Raw genomic sequence first — 16,737 nt, forward strand, 5'->3', positions numbered from 1 at the left:
TGTACGTCTGGCAGTAACGAATGCCAGGGTACAAGGCGAGAGTAACACTGGCTGTGATGGTTAAGGTTGTGTCAGCTTTACTGGGCCATGAGTCTCAGTGGTTTGGCAGTTATATAATGATATAGTCATCCTCTGTTTTGTGACCTGATGTGATCATCCTTCATTTTCACATAACACTGATTTTCACTTAACAACCTGGTCACACTGGAACCTAACCATGTCAATAAGTGATGAGTGGGTATGTTTCAGTATTTTGAAGTTTACTGATACTTATTTTATGACCCAGCATTATGTTTCATCTTAGCAAATATCCTACATTTATTCTGCAGTTGTTTGGTGGAATGTTCCGCAAATGTCAATTAGATAAAATTGACTGGTAGTATTGTTCAGCTCTTTTATGACTTTACTTCTTTTTTATCTACGTGTTCTATCAGTTATAAAGAGGATAATAGAATCTCCTGTGATTTAGAATTTTTCTGTTTCTGTCTTTGTCATTTTCAATTTTTTGAATTTTGTAGCTCTGTTTTTAGGTACGTGCACATTTAAGATCGATATCTTATTCTGATGGATTTCTCCTTTTATCATTATGAAATTTCCTTCTACTTTATCTGATGTTAAAATTGCCACCAGCGTTCTTAATCTGCTGCTTGTGTGGTATATCTTTTTTCATTCTTTTATTTTTAAACTTTCGTGTCTTTAAATTTAAGATGCATATAGTTGGTTCTTGCTTTCTATAATCTAGTGTGACAATCTGTGCCATTTAATTGGAATGTTTAATTCATTTACATTTAATCTAATTATGGTTTACATCTATCACTTTTCCATTTGTTTCATTAGTTCCTTTTAATTTTGTTTCTGCTTTACTGCCTCATTTTGGGTTAATTGAATATTTTTTTAATATGTTATTTTCTCTCTTGGCTTCTTAGCTGTACATCTTTGTATTATTTTTTCAGTGGTTGCTCTAGCATGAATTATGATATGCATCCTTAAGCTATTAAAGTCTATTTAGAGTCAGTATTGTACCACTTCTTATTTTACAACTGACCCTTTTCATTTCCTACTTTACACCTCTTATTTCTCACTTCATATTTAATGTTCGCTATTTTCCACTTCTCAGTTTACAAGTGTAATTCCTTTTACTCACCCTCTCCACCTTTTGCTCTATTGTTGTCATTTCTTTTATTTCTATATGTGGTACAAACCCCCCCTCACAATGTTTTTCTTGGTTTAAGCAGACAGTTATATTTCAGGAAAATTATGAGAGGGAAAGAGAAAATAGACTTTTGTTTTTACTGCTCATTTACCATTTCCAGTGTTGCCCCTTTTTTCCTGAAGATCTGTGTTTCCATCTGGTGTCCTTCCCCCTCAGCCTGAAGAATATCCTTTATAATTTCCTGTAGTGCACATCTGTTTGAGATTAATTCTGTCAGCTTTCACTTATCTGAAAATGTGTTTCTTTTACCCTTGTGTTTGAAGTGTATTTTCTATGGATATAGAACTCTGAGTTGAATTTTTTTCTTCCAGCCTCTTAAAAATGTTGTTCTGTCATCTTTTGGCCCTCTATCATTGTGATGAAAAATATCATTGTTCTTCTGTATGTAACACGTTGTTTGGCTGCTTTCAAGATTTTCTCTTTATCTTTGGTTTTCAGCAGTTTGACCATAATGTTCCTAGCTGTAGGTTTCTTTGTATTTATTCTGTTTGGGATTTGCTGAGCTTTTTGGATTTAGAAAAATGGCGTTTTTCACCAAACTTAAATACGGTTTTAACTATTATTTCTTCAAGTACTTTTTCCGCCTTGTTCTTTTCCAGGCCTTATGTTAATATATGTGTTAGACCATCAAAATATTGACCCATAGATGTCATATGCTCTTTTCATTTTCTTCAGTCTTTTTTCCTCTTTGTTTCTCAAATTTGGTAGTTTCTAGTAATTTGTCAAGTTAATTGACTCTTCTTCTGTTGTCTCCAATCTTCCATTAAACCCATTCAGCGACTTTTTAATTGTACCTTTCAGTCCAAAGATTTCCCGTACGGTCATCTTTTTTTTTCTGATTTAGTTCCTTTTTATAGTTTCAGTTTCTCTTATCTGTTCACATGTTTTCCTTTTTTAACGCATTTTTCCTTTTTAAGAACTATCTATATGGGGTCAAAGTGATAACAGCAACTCAAAAGATTAGATAGGAACCTTAGGAGCTAGTGAGTTTATGTTAATGGGGAGGAACAACTCAGAAAAGGAGGGTATGAGTGATTACACAACTTGAAGAATGTAATCAATGTTACTGAATTGTACATGTAGAAATGGTTGAATTGGTGTATGTTTTGCTCTGTATATTCTCAACGGCAAAAACAAAATTTTAAAAAATTAGAATGAAGGGCATAAGGAGGAAACACAGGTCTATGATAGAATATCTAAATCTGATTTGCATGGAGGGAGTTCTGAAGAAGTGATGTTTAATCTGAGACTAGGTAGGTGAGAGATGTAGCCAGATAAAGAGGGAGTGAGGTTAAGAGTGTTCTCCCAGTTGAACAGCAGTGCAAAAGTCCTGAGGCAGAAAAGAACCCAGCACATCTGAGAAACCTGTGAAAGCTAGAAGACAGAGAATAAAAAAGAGTATCATAAAATGAGGCTGGAGAGGTAGGTAGGGGCCGGTCTGTTTGAGTCCTCATGGGCCACTCTGGGGGTTCTCACTTTATGTTTTGGATACACAGGGAAGCCATCCAAGAATTTTAACAAGGAAGTGACATGATCAATTTGTGTCCTAAAAGCATCATACGGGCTCCTCTGTGGACAAGGTACTAGAGAAGAGCAAAAGAAGAATCTAGGAGCCAACTTTGGAGGCTTTTAGAGTAATGGGTTGGACTAGGGTGATAGAGATGGAAAGGAAGAAAAAACATATTCAAGGTCTGTTGTGGAGTTTGGGAAGGTATCTCATATCGTATCACCTGCAATATGAAACCGTGAAAACTAAGGTGACCTACCTATTCAGTTCCTGCAGAGTATAATGGAAGCAAATAATGAAATGAATATGATCATAAAACACACACACACATTTACCTTTACTTTTGGGAACATATGTATAATAAATGCTCTGAAGTCTTTGCTAAGTGCAACATTGGTCCTACTTAAAGTCAGTTTCTGTGGAATGCTTTTTTCTTATGGGTCACATTTTCTTGTTTTGTTGAATGTCTAGTAATTTTGAATTATATACTGAACAGTGTTGATGATACATTTTAGAGATGCTGGATTATGTTTTGCTTTAATTAATTTGTAGAATGTTGATTTTCGTTCTAGTAAAAACCAAACCAAACCCATTGCCATCGAGTCAATTCTGACTCATAGTGACCCTGTAGGACGGAGTAGAATTGCCCCATAGGATTTCCTAGGAGCGCCTGGTGGATTCAAACTGCCGACCTTTTGGTTAGCAGCCGTAGCTCTTAACCACTATGCCACCAGGGTTTGTTCTAGTAGGCACATTAATTACTGGCTGACCACCTTGAAACTGTAGGTTTGGTTTTACATTTTGTTACGGTAGATCTGTGGGAAGCCCACAGTGTTTCCCAAGCCACTCTAGCTTAAGAGGACTCAACCTCCAAACCCTGTGTCCCTTGTAGATTTTGTTAGGACTTAGTTTTAGGTTTTGTTAGGTGGGTCTAGAGTATGTCTTATTCTAGGGCATAGTTTTTTACTCCTAATGTGAAGTCTTTGTGGTTTTTCAAGTTGATGCCCAGGGTGCTAATAAGGTCTCTTTACTCTGTTTTGGTTGGACCTCCAGTGTTTTCTTGTACTGCTTGGCTTGTAGTATTCCTGTTCTGTCCTCACCTTAAGCTACTCTTACATAAGCCTCATGTAGTCATGTCTTGCCTAGGCTAAGGAATTGTAGGGAACTCTTGCATAAACCTGTGTGGCTCTCCCTCTGCACAGCTCCCTCCTCTTTAGTGCCCTAATCTCTCCCTGTTTGGTGCCCTGATCTCTGCCTCCTCACCCTGCTCTGCTTGGACTCTAGCTTGTTGTATCACAATTGGGAAATTGTCCTGAGGCAGAAAGCTAGAACAATTGTGGACTCACTTTTTGAGTTTTCCTTCTCTCAGAGTTACATTCTTGCTCTGCCTGTTATCCAGTACCTGAGAACAATTGCATCCTTTTCTCCAGCTTAGTGATCGTTTATGAGAAGAGGAATAGTGTGGTACCAGTTGCTCTATCATACTGGAAGTAGAAGTCTCTTACAGCATTTTTTGGCTTAAAATGAACTTTAGGGGTAACTTAAAAGGGAAAAATAAATCTTAGTTTCTCTTAGTTAGAACTAAATAAAGTGAGCTTATGGTGTTCATGCACTGAACCATTTCTCTCTGATCTTCCTGACTCCCACCCCCGGTCATTTATTCGCTTCTCTCTTCCCAAAGTAAAGAGGGGAAAAGAAAGACCATTCTTGGATCCTACATCCTAGGTCATCACCTCGGGCCTCTCAGTTGGAAGATTAAAGGTGGTTCGTGAAAAAGCACTATATACTAAAAGTAAAATAAGTCCTCTGTGCAAGAACTTTTTGTGTTTTTTTATGACACTGCTTGTATCGATGTGTAAGCAAATAGGATGTTTCAGGGAAGGGGACTGTACTTAGAGACATCCTCTTCAAAAGTGTTCTCTGTTAATGACTAGCCCTTCAGATTCTGGTGAGATAATGATAATATCTAAGCTTTAACTTAAATGAGTGCTGTGATTAGTAGGAAGAGGTTTTCTTCGAGGGTGAAGTAGGGGTTAGGTCATGTTTTGTCAGATTAGACCTGTTGATCTAAAATCAAACGCATTACCATCCAGTTGATTCCAACTCATAGTGACCCTGTAGGACAGATTAGAACTGCCCCATGGGGTTTCCGAGGCTGGGATCTTCAGATAAGCAGACTGCCAAATCTTCCTCCCGTGGAGCAGCTGGTGGATTTGAACCACTGACCTTTTGGTTAGCAGCTGAGTGCTTTAACTACTTTGCCACCAGGACTCTATGATTAGATACATACAGAAAAATTATTTTGTTGTTCTGAATTCTAGTTTTTTTTTTTTTTTTTTTCTTTTTCTTTTTAAGCTTAAACTACTTAGAATAATATCTCTTTTTGATGGGAAGGGATTGCTTATTAGGGAAGTAGTTACATTATTTGATAATGTATTTATTCAAAAATTTAATGGAATTTTCATTTGGAAATGATCTAGAAGATATAAATATTGTCTCCGGCTTGGAGCTTTTGTTGTTGTTAGCTGTCATCTAGTTGACCATCAATCATGGTGAACTTACGTATAACAGAACGAAATATTGCTCTGTCCTGTGCAATCTTCACGATCATTGGTATGTTTGAGTCCACTGTTGTGGTTATTGTGTTGGTCCATCTCATTGAGAGTTTCTGTTGGCCCTCTATTTTACCAAATGTGATGTCCTTTTCTAGCAATTGGTCTTTCCTGACGACATGTCCAAAGTAAGCAAGCCAGACTCTCTTCTTCCTTTGCTTCTAAGGAGCATTCTGGTTGTATTTCTTTCAAGGCTAATATGTTCATTCTTCTGGCAGTCCATGGTGTATATTCAGTATTCTTTGCCAACACCACAATTCAAATGCATCAGTGCTTCTTCTGTCTCTTAGCTCTGCATAAATATGTCATAAGGATTTCAGAAGAATAATTTGTTGTAAGGGCCTAGTTTGAAATAGCAAATCTTTTATCTGCCCGTGAAGGCTTATTTAGATTAGGTCAATTCTTTTAAAGATTTTTAGCTTGTTGATTTGAAAATACATCCCATTTCATTTCATTTTCTCAGAAAATAAGATGGTAGTTTAAAGAATTTAAAGTCGGTAGGAACTTTGCTCCTTTTAATTCAAGTTGTTCACCATGTTGTTGGTCATGGCTTTACTTCTCGTTCTGTCTTTTAAATTGGATCAGTTGATCAGTTACTCTCTTGTCAGTACCCTCTATATGCTGACCCCTTGGCTTCTTGCCACACCCTCTCTACATCTTTAACCCTGGATTAACCATGTGCCTTCTGTACTTTTAGACCTGGGCATTACTTGAAGACGCTTCTGGAGATTGGTGGTATGACGAATTCCACTGGGTTCACTTTGTCCTTGTGTCATCACCCCCCAGGCCTCTCCCATGCCATCTGTCCCTTATCATTCTCCCTAAGCCACCTATTCCTTCCTCACAACTGCTTTTGACTCTGAGTAGATGACCTTGCTTCCTGCTGTTCACACCCTCAGTTTTCCATGCTCATACATGACTCTTCTCTGTTTTCTTCTTCTGCTTTCTTCCAGGCTCAGACAGAGAGAGTGCCTGTCTCCCATCGAGGTTAATCCCTCTATTGGAATCTTGTGATCTCTTCCTGCTTTTCTGGGATAGCACTCCAACAACTGTCTGCTCCTCCTCCACTTCCATCCACGTTTTGTCTTTCTTTATTTCTTCTCCACTGAAATACATGCTTAAGTTGTTCTCATCTTAAACACAGGTAAACAAAAAACAAAACATTTAGTTCTTCTCTATGGCATGTTCTGCATTATTTTGAATCTATGATTTTTCCTTCATACACAGTTGTGTGCCTTGAAAGAGTAGTCTGCACCCTTCCTTTGTTAACTTTCCATTCACGGGCCACGGAAATCAAGCTTCTGCTCCTACTACTCCACCGAAAGTGCCTTAGCAAGTGTCACGGGCTTCTTGGTTGCCAAATCTAGTAACCTCTTTAGACTTTATTTTACTTGACCTTTCTGTTTTTACAGTGCTGAGCACTTCCTTCATGAAACTCTTCCATTGGTCTCTGGGATGCCACTTCGCTGTTTTTTCTAGCTGTGTCCATTTTTCATATTCTCCTTTGTTGCCCCTCTTCCTATGCCCACCACTTAAATGCTGATGCTCCCTGGCTGTACTATTTCAATAGACTCATCCATCTGCATGGTTTTAGTTATCGTGTATACTCAGGTGATTCTGAACTTCAGCTCTTCAACTCAGACCCCTCTTTTGTTCCAGACCCAGATAATACAATCCTTTCAACAATCCTACTAAATAGTCTTATTTTCCACATTTGCAGGTAAGGAAATTAAGAATAAGAGATGTTAGGTAACATGTTTAAAATCAGGCAGTCAGTGTAATAGCCAATATTTGAACCTCAATCTAAAACTAGGCCTTTATAATATGCTATTATAATCAAACATCTCCATCTGTGTATCTCAGAGATACATTAAATGTGACATGTCCCATACTGAACGCCATCTCATTGCTCCATTCTCCCTTCTCTCTCCCTCCTCCCAAATCTAAGAAGGGTTGGGAACCAAAAATCTGTGTCCTCAATCTCAGGGAATGGCACTTCTTCTTATTGTGCAAGCCGGAATGTGTGTAGGGAATTGACATAGACTTAGTTCTCTCTCTCCACCCTGCAGACCCAGCCAACCCAACGGAACATCAGCTTCTATGTATTCTAGCTCTTTAACATGATTTGTAATCGTTCTGCCCTCTCTACTTTCATTGCTGCTGCCATTGTCCAGAGCTTTGTCTTGTCCTGGATTGCCATCATAGTGACTGTCCAACCCATAGCTTCTTAAATTACTTGAAGAATCAAGTTTTTAAAACTTTAATCTGTTGTAGAAATTTGTAGTATACAAACAAAAGAGCTAATAGAAAAATGAAATAAAAAATACAAAATGTAAGTTCCAGTTTAAAAAATTTTAAATACAGCAGATATAAAAATTACTCTGTCAAATTACTATAAAAGGTTTTATATACTGATTTTCTATATGTATCTTGTCACAGACTACTAACAAATAGTTTGCAGATCAACTCTGGTCCACCGACTACATCAAGGGCCCTAGTTCACAGTATGTGATGAAAAGAAATGTCTTCAGGTTTCTTAGATCTATAACCACATCCTGTTGCCGTTGAGTCTATTCTGACTCACAGTGACCCAACAGGGTAGAGTAGAACTGTCCCATAGGGCTTCCAAGGAGTGGCTGGTAGATTTGAACTGCCAGCCTTTTGGTTAGCAGCCAAGCTCTTAACCACTGTGCCACCAGAGCCCTGGGATAACCACATGGCCTTATGTTATTTAAAATGGAAACATTTCAACTAAAAGGTTCCATGCTTTGGGCTTATAGATAGCTTGCATATGTAGATTTCAGATGTTTTAGAAAATTCCCCGTTTCTTTAGGACGCCTTCCTTCAGTAGGAATAAGTCCCATCAGAACAAGCGCTGATTATGCGTTAGTTTAATGCTAAGATTGAAGTGTGCTGACTACAGAGTCAAAACCATCATTTTCCTAAATAGACTTGAAGAACAGTCTTCATGGGATACCTGTGATAAAAGTTACATCTCCTGGTTTGATACATTTAGTTTGATGTGATTATATACACAAAAGAAGGTTTGCTTCTAATTTACAGTAAAATATAGCAGATGGGTTGATGTGCCCCATTTCTGAAAGATTAAAATCCTACATAGGTATCAGACTGACTGAGTGATAAATAATAAAAGTTACCCAGACTTAAGGAGCTGACTAAGCCCTTGTCAAAAGATCTGAAATAACGAAGTACAGACAGCAGATGCGAAACGGTCAAACTGTAGAATATTCCTTGACTTTAAATAGGGTCACGACGGAAAATCAGAAAACACAGCAACAAGGTTCTAAGAGGACAGAATTCAAGGATGGAACCCACTAAGTACTGAAATGAGATTCTGTCTACCCAGAGATAGCTTAGAAATTTGTTAGGTAAAGCCATAGTACCCAGGTCCCAGCTTTTTATACATCAGGTTGGACACAGAATAGAACATGGGCAAGTGCCAAAGAGGACATAGTCTTCTTAAGAAAAGATTTTTTAGACATTTTAAAATCAAAGCAAGTTAAGCAACTAATATATATAGGATCATGACAGGTACTAAAACTCAGCTGTGGAAAATTTTTAAGTGTTCCAAAAACCCATTGCCATTGAGTTGATTTCGACTTATAGTGACCCTATAGGACAGAGTAGAACTGTCCCATAGAGTTTCCAAGGAGCACCTGGTAGATTTGAACTGCTGACCTTTTGGTTAGCAGCCTTAGCTCTTAACCACTGCGCCACCAGGGTTTCCTTTTACCTGTTAAGAGATTAAAAAAAAATTTTTTTTTTATTAAAAATTCAGGTACAGCAATATTTCTCTGCTAATGAGATGCGTGCCCCAGACACAATTAACTATCAAAACAAAGCAAAACATGTGTCACAAGAAGTTGGGGTCACTGTAGCAAAGCTTAGGAGGTTAAATTCCCAAAGCAGGGTGTTGTAACCCTTCTTCCATTTCTAGACCATTTATAGGAGATGGATTGATGACTGCAAAACCCCCACCTAGAAAATAACTGTAAGTTTTATTCCAAGAAACTTTAAAGTAGCATTACTTTTGTAAGGTTCAGGATGAAAAAACCAAACCAAAAACCTATTGCCATTGAGTCAGTCTGACTCATAGCAACCCTATAGGACAGGGTAGAACTGCCCTTTAGGGCTTCCAAGGATTTGAACTGCTGACCTTTTGGTTAGCAGCCAAATGCTTAACCAGTGGACCACCAGGGTTCCTAAGAGGCAGGAAAAGGCAATCTAATTGCAGTCCCTTTACACTCCAAAGCTGAAAGGGGAGAGGTGAAGTGAAAAGGAAATTTGTTTTTAAAAGGAGAAACAAAAAGGCAAATAACTTTTCTTAATTTATATTGTAGCAAGTTAAGCTGAGTTATAGAACAGGTTTTCACCAGGTGAACTGGGATGAGAGGGAGAAATGATGACGCCCAGGGAGAGGGAACCTGGAGGAAAAAAGGCATGTGAAGGATGGCATGCAACAGTCTGGCTTGCTTTCAGAGCAGTAAGCAGTTTGGGCTGGCCAGAGCACTCCCAGGTGGGGAGCAGCTGGTGCTGGCTGGGATTGCCCATGGAGAGGGTTCAGTCCCGTGCTTCTCAAAGCTATGAGTGTGTAAGTCACTGGAGAGTTTGTTAAAATTCAAATTGAGGGAGGGGATTTGAGAGTCTGCTTTTCTAATAAGCTGCCCCTGATATAGATGCTGCTCGTTAACTAACCACACTCTGAGTACCAAAACTGAATTTTATCCTAACATTTATCAATGCTTTGTTTCATGGATTATGTGTTATCACTTTTGGGTTAGTATTTGTTGAATAGCACAAAATACAAAGCATTTCTGTTAAACTAGATATTCTTGATTAGAATGTAAGTTTTGCTCTGCTGATGGTGAGTAGCCTTTTTTTTTTTTTTTCCCCTGAGAAATAACACTCTTAGGAACTTAACTGCCAAATACAAAATAAATAATTTAGGTACAAGCTCTTATCCTTTATTGAATTAGTTTGGGTGGGAGGATGCAATATAATAGTGGAAAGAGCCTAAAATTTGGAATATGATTTTTAGACCTGGGCTGTAATACCGATTTTGTGTCTGGCTAGCTGTGTGACTTTGTGAAGATAAATTAACCTGTTTATGTTTACTCATTTCTGAAATAGCTGTAGGAATACTTGCCATTTTATAAAATTGTTGTGAAGGTTAGAAATGATATGTATAACGTGTCTGGCACATAGTAGGCAACTAATAAGTTGTAATTTTTAATCCTGATTTATTATTAATATTAATAACTATGTTACAGCCAGGAAACCCTGGTTGTGTAGTGGTTAAGTGCTACGGCTGCTAACCAAAAGGTTGGCAGTTCGAATCCACCAGGTGCTCCTTGGAAACTCTATAGGGCAGTTCTACTCAGTGGTAACGGGTTTGGTTTTTTGGTTTGATATGATATAGCCAAATTATTGAAATAGTTGAACCAGTTGGTTCAATTAGCAGCTACGTTAACAGTATGTAGTTCTCTTATGACAGATTCTATTTTAGTAATTTTTTCTATGTTGCTCCTGACAGCAGCAGAATGTTCCAGAACTACTGAATTTCCACACCTTAAGACGAGTCAGCTGACTTTTGGAGAGTCATATCTTTTTAGTGAGAACTGCATTAGAGAAAAACACCTAGTACTGGGGTGCATATGAGCGGTGGTGAGCAAATGTAGCAGACTGGAAAAAATATATCTTTCTGACTTTCTCAAAGTTAGAGTTTATGTTGACTTTTCCATTTAACATATCATGTTGCTGAGCCTTATTTCTTGAGTACTGTGGAGCTTCATCAAAGACTTCTTATTGCACTAACAATTATGGAATAGAATAATGTAGTCTGGATCCTACTCGTATTGAACCTGTAATCATGATACATATTGACTAAGTTCCACCTTCCCCTCCATTCATTCATTTATTCAATAAATACTTGTTGAGTGTCTGTGGTATGTCAGTTATGTTACTAGTTGGTAGGTATATTGATGACCATGATGGGGTTGCTTATTGGACTGAGGAGGGAGTAGCATGTATTTGAAGCTCTTGAAACAATTGGAGCAAAGGCCCTGGCTTATAGTGTGTAGGGGAGCATTTAAGAATTCCACTTTATCCCTACTTGCTTGTGGTGGCTCTATTCATGTAAAGTTGACTTTAATACAACAGCATGATCTACTACTTCAGAGGCAGCTTTCTTACTGTCAAGTTTTCAAGTTAGGCTGTTGAGATTTCAGCTACAAGACGTGGCTCATTTTGCTGAGGATGAAGGAAGATGCTGCTTTCATTTTTTCACACGATGTTTTATCTGTGAACATCCTGTAGTGCATGGGAGCTGTTTTCAAATGATTGCCTTCAAACCGTCCTGTATGCCGGAAGCTAGTTTGGTTTACCCTAAAAATTCTTCTTTTAGACATGTGCTTCTCTGTTTGATCTTGAGCGAGTGAATGATCTCTCTGCATTAGTTTTCTCATGTATAATACAGAGAAAATAATGCCTCATAGATTTGTGAAGATACATGAACTAATAATATATGTAAGATGCTAGAACAGTGCCTAATACCACAATAAATAAATAAAACATTCAATAAATATTAGCTGCTATTATAATTATTTCCATATATAAATTTTTTATAATATACATTTTCATATCTCTACATTTAAGTTCAATATTTTATGTTTGAAATTTTGTTTTGTATATATGAAACCACTTCTAAAGCACATTTAAAAATATTTTATCTGTTTTACTCTTGAAACTTACATTTGCCTGTTTCTCTGTCCTGTGCGGAAGTTTCCAGGGAATACAGCATAGTTGTTCCTCATATGCCAGAAATCCCCAGTGCTGAATTGTGTCCTTAAGGAAACGATAAGCTAGCAGCTCATGTGTTTAACACTATCTGACATTTAATTGGAGAATAAATGTGCATGCTGACACTTTCGTTTTATTAAGCCTGTTAGTAAGAAATAAGCTTTAAAAGTTGGGGAGGGGGACCAAAAAACTCTTTCTTCTAAAACAAAACACTCCCAAACTTCCACTTGATTCCCTTCTTTTACTGGAAGAAATACTCTGGTGAAACCAACTAATGCAGGGTCATTTCAAAAAGCTCTTTCTTCATTTTTTTCCCCTCAGCTAATAGTTTGGTTCCTCATTCTTTCCGGTGAGTTAGCATTGTGCTGTAAACTGGTGGGTGGCAGTACCTAAGTACAAGCACATGGTTCTGATCCCTTTCTCCCTGCCGCTTTAAACAGACCCTTTGGCTAACTTGTGGAGCAGGTATGTGAGAGCATAGGTAGTCCCTTCTTTTTGGTTGCGTAACAGTTTGTTAGATTTTTGTTGTATAATGAAACCATATGTCTTCTCTTTGTGTTCTTACTTTTTTGTTCAGTGCTTCTGATGTGCAAATGGTTGACAACTGTAGTCAGAATTTATCCTTTTGGTGATTTACTAAAGGAGCTCGTCCTCAAAACCTCTGTGCCCAATGAGGAAGGTCTGATGTATAATGATGACTGCTGAAATGGTTGGAGTGGCTAATAAATTTTAGAAAAGTTGGGAGGAGGGAATGGAAATCTTTCTAAATAACAATACTTGTTATCTTTTAGGGAAAGGATAATAGGGGTTTCAATTTGATAACTTTTGAAATCCCTTAAAAGCTGAAATTCAATGATTCTTAAAGAACACTGACTGATCTAATTGTGGTGGTGTTGTTGTATGCCACTGAGTCAGTTCTGACTCATAGCAGCCCTGTAGGACAGAGTAGAGTTGCCTCAGAGGGTTTCCAAGACTGTAATCTTTATGGAAGCCAACTGCCACATCTTTCTCCTGCAGAGCGGTTGGCCAGTTTGAACCAACCTTGCGTTAGCAGCTGAGGGCTTAACCACTGTGCCACCAGGATGCCTTGATCTAATCATAGGAATTATTAATATATGTGGGATTATTTACCCCCACTACTTTTTGAATGTTGTTTTTCAGTGATTCTTGGCAAGATGGAAGGCGTGGTTCTTTAATTTTGTAAAAGCTCCCACCACAAACCCACCCCAAGATCCACTGACATTCACTGGTGTAGAATGTGGTTGTTACAGATGGAAATATGTTGTACTTCTGAATGCTGGGGAAGAGTGGGCAAAAGAAAAGTTTCAATTACAGTTTTACCTGATTTTTATAGTTTTTTTCTGTCTTATTATTTTCTGTTGTTTCTTACATTAGGAAATTCCCTGTATAATTTGTTGCTTCCTGTTCCTGAGATAGGACCATCTCTCTCCTGGGGGTGGGAATCGGGGACACCCAGCATGCCCCTTGGTCACCATTCAAGCCTAGAAACAGTTTGTGGCCCTTGGCCCTCCCTTTGAATAGTAGATCTGAAGGAACAGACCCACAAAGGCTCTGAAAGAAGATTTGAGCCTTTTGGGGCAGGTATTCTGGGGTCCTGGTACCCAGACCCCAGCAGGGGGACACAACTGTGGGCAGGCACATCCCTTTGATCCTATTGATTCCTCACCCTGTGGGGACCGGTACAGAGTCAGGCCAAAGCAAAGCCCTCTAAAGCCCAGGGCAGGGGCCCAGGTTGTTGGGTAGGAGCGTACTGGGGAAATGAGTATATAAATTCAAATGTCTTTTTTTTGACACTAGCCTGTGTATTTAGTTTTCTTGTTTCATGGCTGTGGTATACTGTTATTTATGCTGGGGTTTTTAATGGATGATCCAAGAATGTCATTAGCATCTTCCTTAATTCAGTAGCACTGAAATAGAAATGTCTTAGTAATAAAACAAAATTCTTAGATCAAGTGTGGTCTTGCTAAGAGACATTTTATTATGAGCTTTTTTTTCTAACTCTGTATCTTGTCCTTATATTTTGACTCTTTAGATCGGCTTCAGCTCCCCCGGAATATGATTGAAAACAGCATGTTTGAGGAAGAACCAGATGTGGTGGATTTAGCCAAAGAGCCCTGTTTACATCCTCTAGAGCCTGATGAAGTGGAATATGAGCCCCGGGGTTCACGTCTGCTGGTGCGGGGTCTTGGGGAGCATGAGATGGATGAGGATGAAGAGGATTATGAGTCATCTGCAAAGCTGCTGGGCATGTCCTTTATGAACAGAAGCTCAGGCCTTCGGAACAGTGCAGCCGGCTACAGGCAGAGCCCTGATGGCGCTTGTTCAGTCCCCTCCGCAAGGACCATGGTGGTCTGTGCTTTTGTCATTGTGGTTGCCGTTTCTGTTATCTTGGTGATTTACCTATTGCCCAAATGTACCTTTACCAAAGAAGGCTGCCATAAAAAAAACCAATCAATGGGACTAATTCAGCCACTTGCAACAAATGGGAAATTGTTTCCATGGGCACAAATCAGGCTTCCCACTGCCATTAAGCCACTACGCTATGAACTTAACCTACACCCGAACCTAACCTCGATGACATTCAGGGGTTCTGTGACAATTTCAGTTCAAGCTCTTCAGGCCACATGGAATATCATTCTTCATAGCACAGGCCATAATATTTCAAGAGTGACCATGTCAGCGGTTTCAAGCCAAGAAAAGCAAGTTGAGGTCCTGGAATATCCATTTCATGAACAAATTGCCATTGTTGCCCCTGAAGCGCTTCTAGAAGGGCACAATTATACCTTGAAGATAGAGTATTCGGCAAATATATCTAGTTCTTACTATGGGTTTTATGGCATCTCCTACACAGATGAAAGTAATGAGAAAAAGTAAGTAGCCTTTTTTAAATGATTCTGCTTTGTGCTCTGTGATGACTTCTGGAACTTGGGTCACTTTGCCCACACGAGAGACTCTTAACTGCAGCTTATTTATTTATTTTTAATTTAGGTGGTTATGTGCAAAATAGTGGAATGGTGATTTGGAAGAATGCACAGCTTCTCTCTCAGTCATGGCCTTAAGCGTATGTGGTGGTATGGGTGTGCTGGTGAAGGGGAATGAATAAAGATGAGATCGGTTGAATTCTCTTTTACAGAAATTTAAGTTATTTTAAGCTTTTTATGTCTTATAAGTTGAATCTAATTTTCTAACACCTCACGATGGGGAGCAGAATGAAGAAGAGTATGGATTATTCTTTAAGACCTGTCTTCCTAACGTGCGGCATTTTTAAGAGTTGCTTAAGTACTTGGAAAGAGGGAGCGTGCAGAAGTGTAGTATGACATATGTCATTTTTAGTATCCTTAACCTTTGCTTTGCAATGTTATCCATAATTTGTTATGATTGACTCTGCGGATCATAACAAATTATGGATAACATTATGAAGACTGGGAATTCCAGAACACTTAATTGTGCTCATGAGGAACCTGTACATAGATCAAGAGGCAGTTGTTCGGACAGAACAAGGGGATACTGATTGGTTTAAAGTCAGGAAAGGTTTGTGTCAGGGTTGTATCCTTTCACCATACCTATTATCCAATCTGTATGCTGAGCAAATAACCTGAGAAGCTGGCCTATATGAAGAAGAATGGGGCCTCAAGATCAGAGGAAGACTCATTAACAGTCTGCAATATGCAGGTGACACAACCTTGCTTACTGAAAGTGAAGAGAACTTGAAGGACTTACTGGTGAAGATCAAAGACTACAGCCTTCAGTCTGGATTACACCTCAACATAAAGAAAACAAAAATCCTCACAGCTGGACCAATAAACAACATCATGATAAACAGAGAAAATATTGAAGTTGTCAAGGATTTCATTTTACTTGGATCCATGATCACCCATGGAAGGAGCAGTCAAGAAATCAGACAATGCATTTTGTTGGGCAAACCTGCTGCAAAAGACCTTTTTAATTTAATTAGTGTTAAAAAGCAAAGATAACACTTTAAGGACTAAGGCGCTCCTGACCCAAGCCATGGTGCTTTCATTCGCCTCATAATCATGTGAAAGCTAGACATTGACTAAGGAAGACTGAAGAAGAATTGATGCCTTTGAATTATGGTGTTGGTGAAGAATACTGACTATACCATGGACTGCTGGAAGAACAAACAAATCTGTTGGAAGAAGTACAGCCAGAATGCTCCTTAGAAGCAATGGTGGCAGGACATGTTATCAGGAGGGACCAGTCCCTGGAGAAGGACATCATGCTTAGTAAAACAGAGGTCAGTGAAAAAGAAGACTCTCAATGAGATGGATTGACACAGTGGCTGCAATGGGCTCAAGCATAACAATGATTATGAGGATGGCACGGGACCTGGCAGTGTTTCATTCTGTTGTACATGGGGTCGCTCCATGAATTGGAACCGACTTGACAGCACCTAACAACAACAATGACAATCTTTGCTGGTTTATTTTAAAAATGCCACTCTGACTACTTTGAATTTCTGATGGAAATTGAAAAAATAAAAAAATCAAGGGAAGACTTAATTTGGTTTAAGGGAAAAAAAAAAGTGAGACAAAATATCAAAGTGC

The 16,737-nt window shown here is 38.7% G+C and overlaps 1 protein-coding gene across 1 annotated transcript in view; it reads left to right on the forward strand.

Annotated features, from left to right (window-relative positions):
* Positions 1 to 16,737, forward strand: part of LNPEP (leucyl and cystinyl aminopeptidase) — a 109,725-nt gene that overhangs the window by 34,427 nt on the left and 58,561 nt on the right. The window contains exon 2 of the mRNA XM_049869321.1: positions 14,205 to 15,042. Within this exon, the coding sequence (XP_049725278.1) occupies positions 14,205 to 15,042 (838 nt within the window). The remainder of the gene's footprint in view (positions 1 to 14,204; positions 15,043 to 16,737) is intronic.

The sequence above is a fragment of the Elephas maximus genome, chromosome 2, assembly GCF_024166365.1.
Source record: "Elephas maximus indicus isolate mEleMax1 chromosome 2, mEleMax1 primary haplotype, whole genome shotgun sequence".
In the NCBI taxonomy this organism is placed as follows: Eukaryota; Metazoa; Chordata; class Mammalia; order Proboscidea; family Elephantidae; genus Elephas; species Elephas maximus.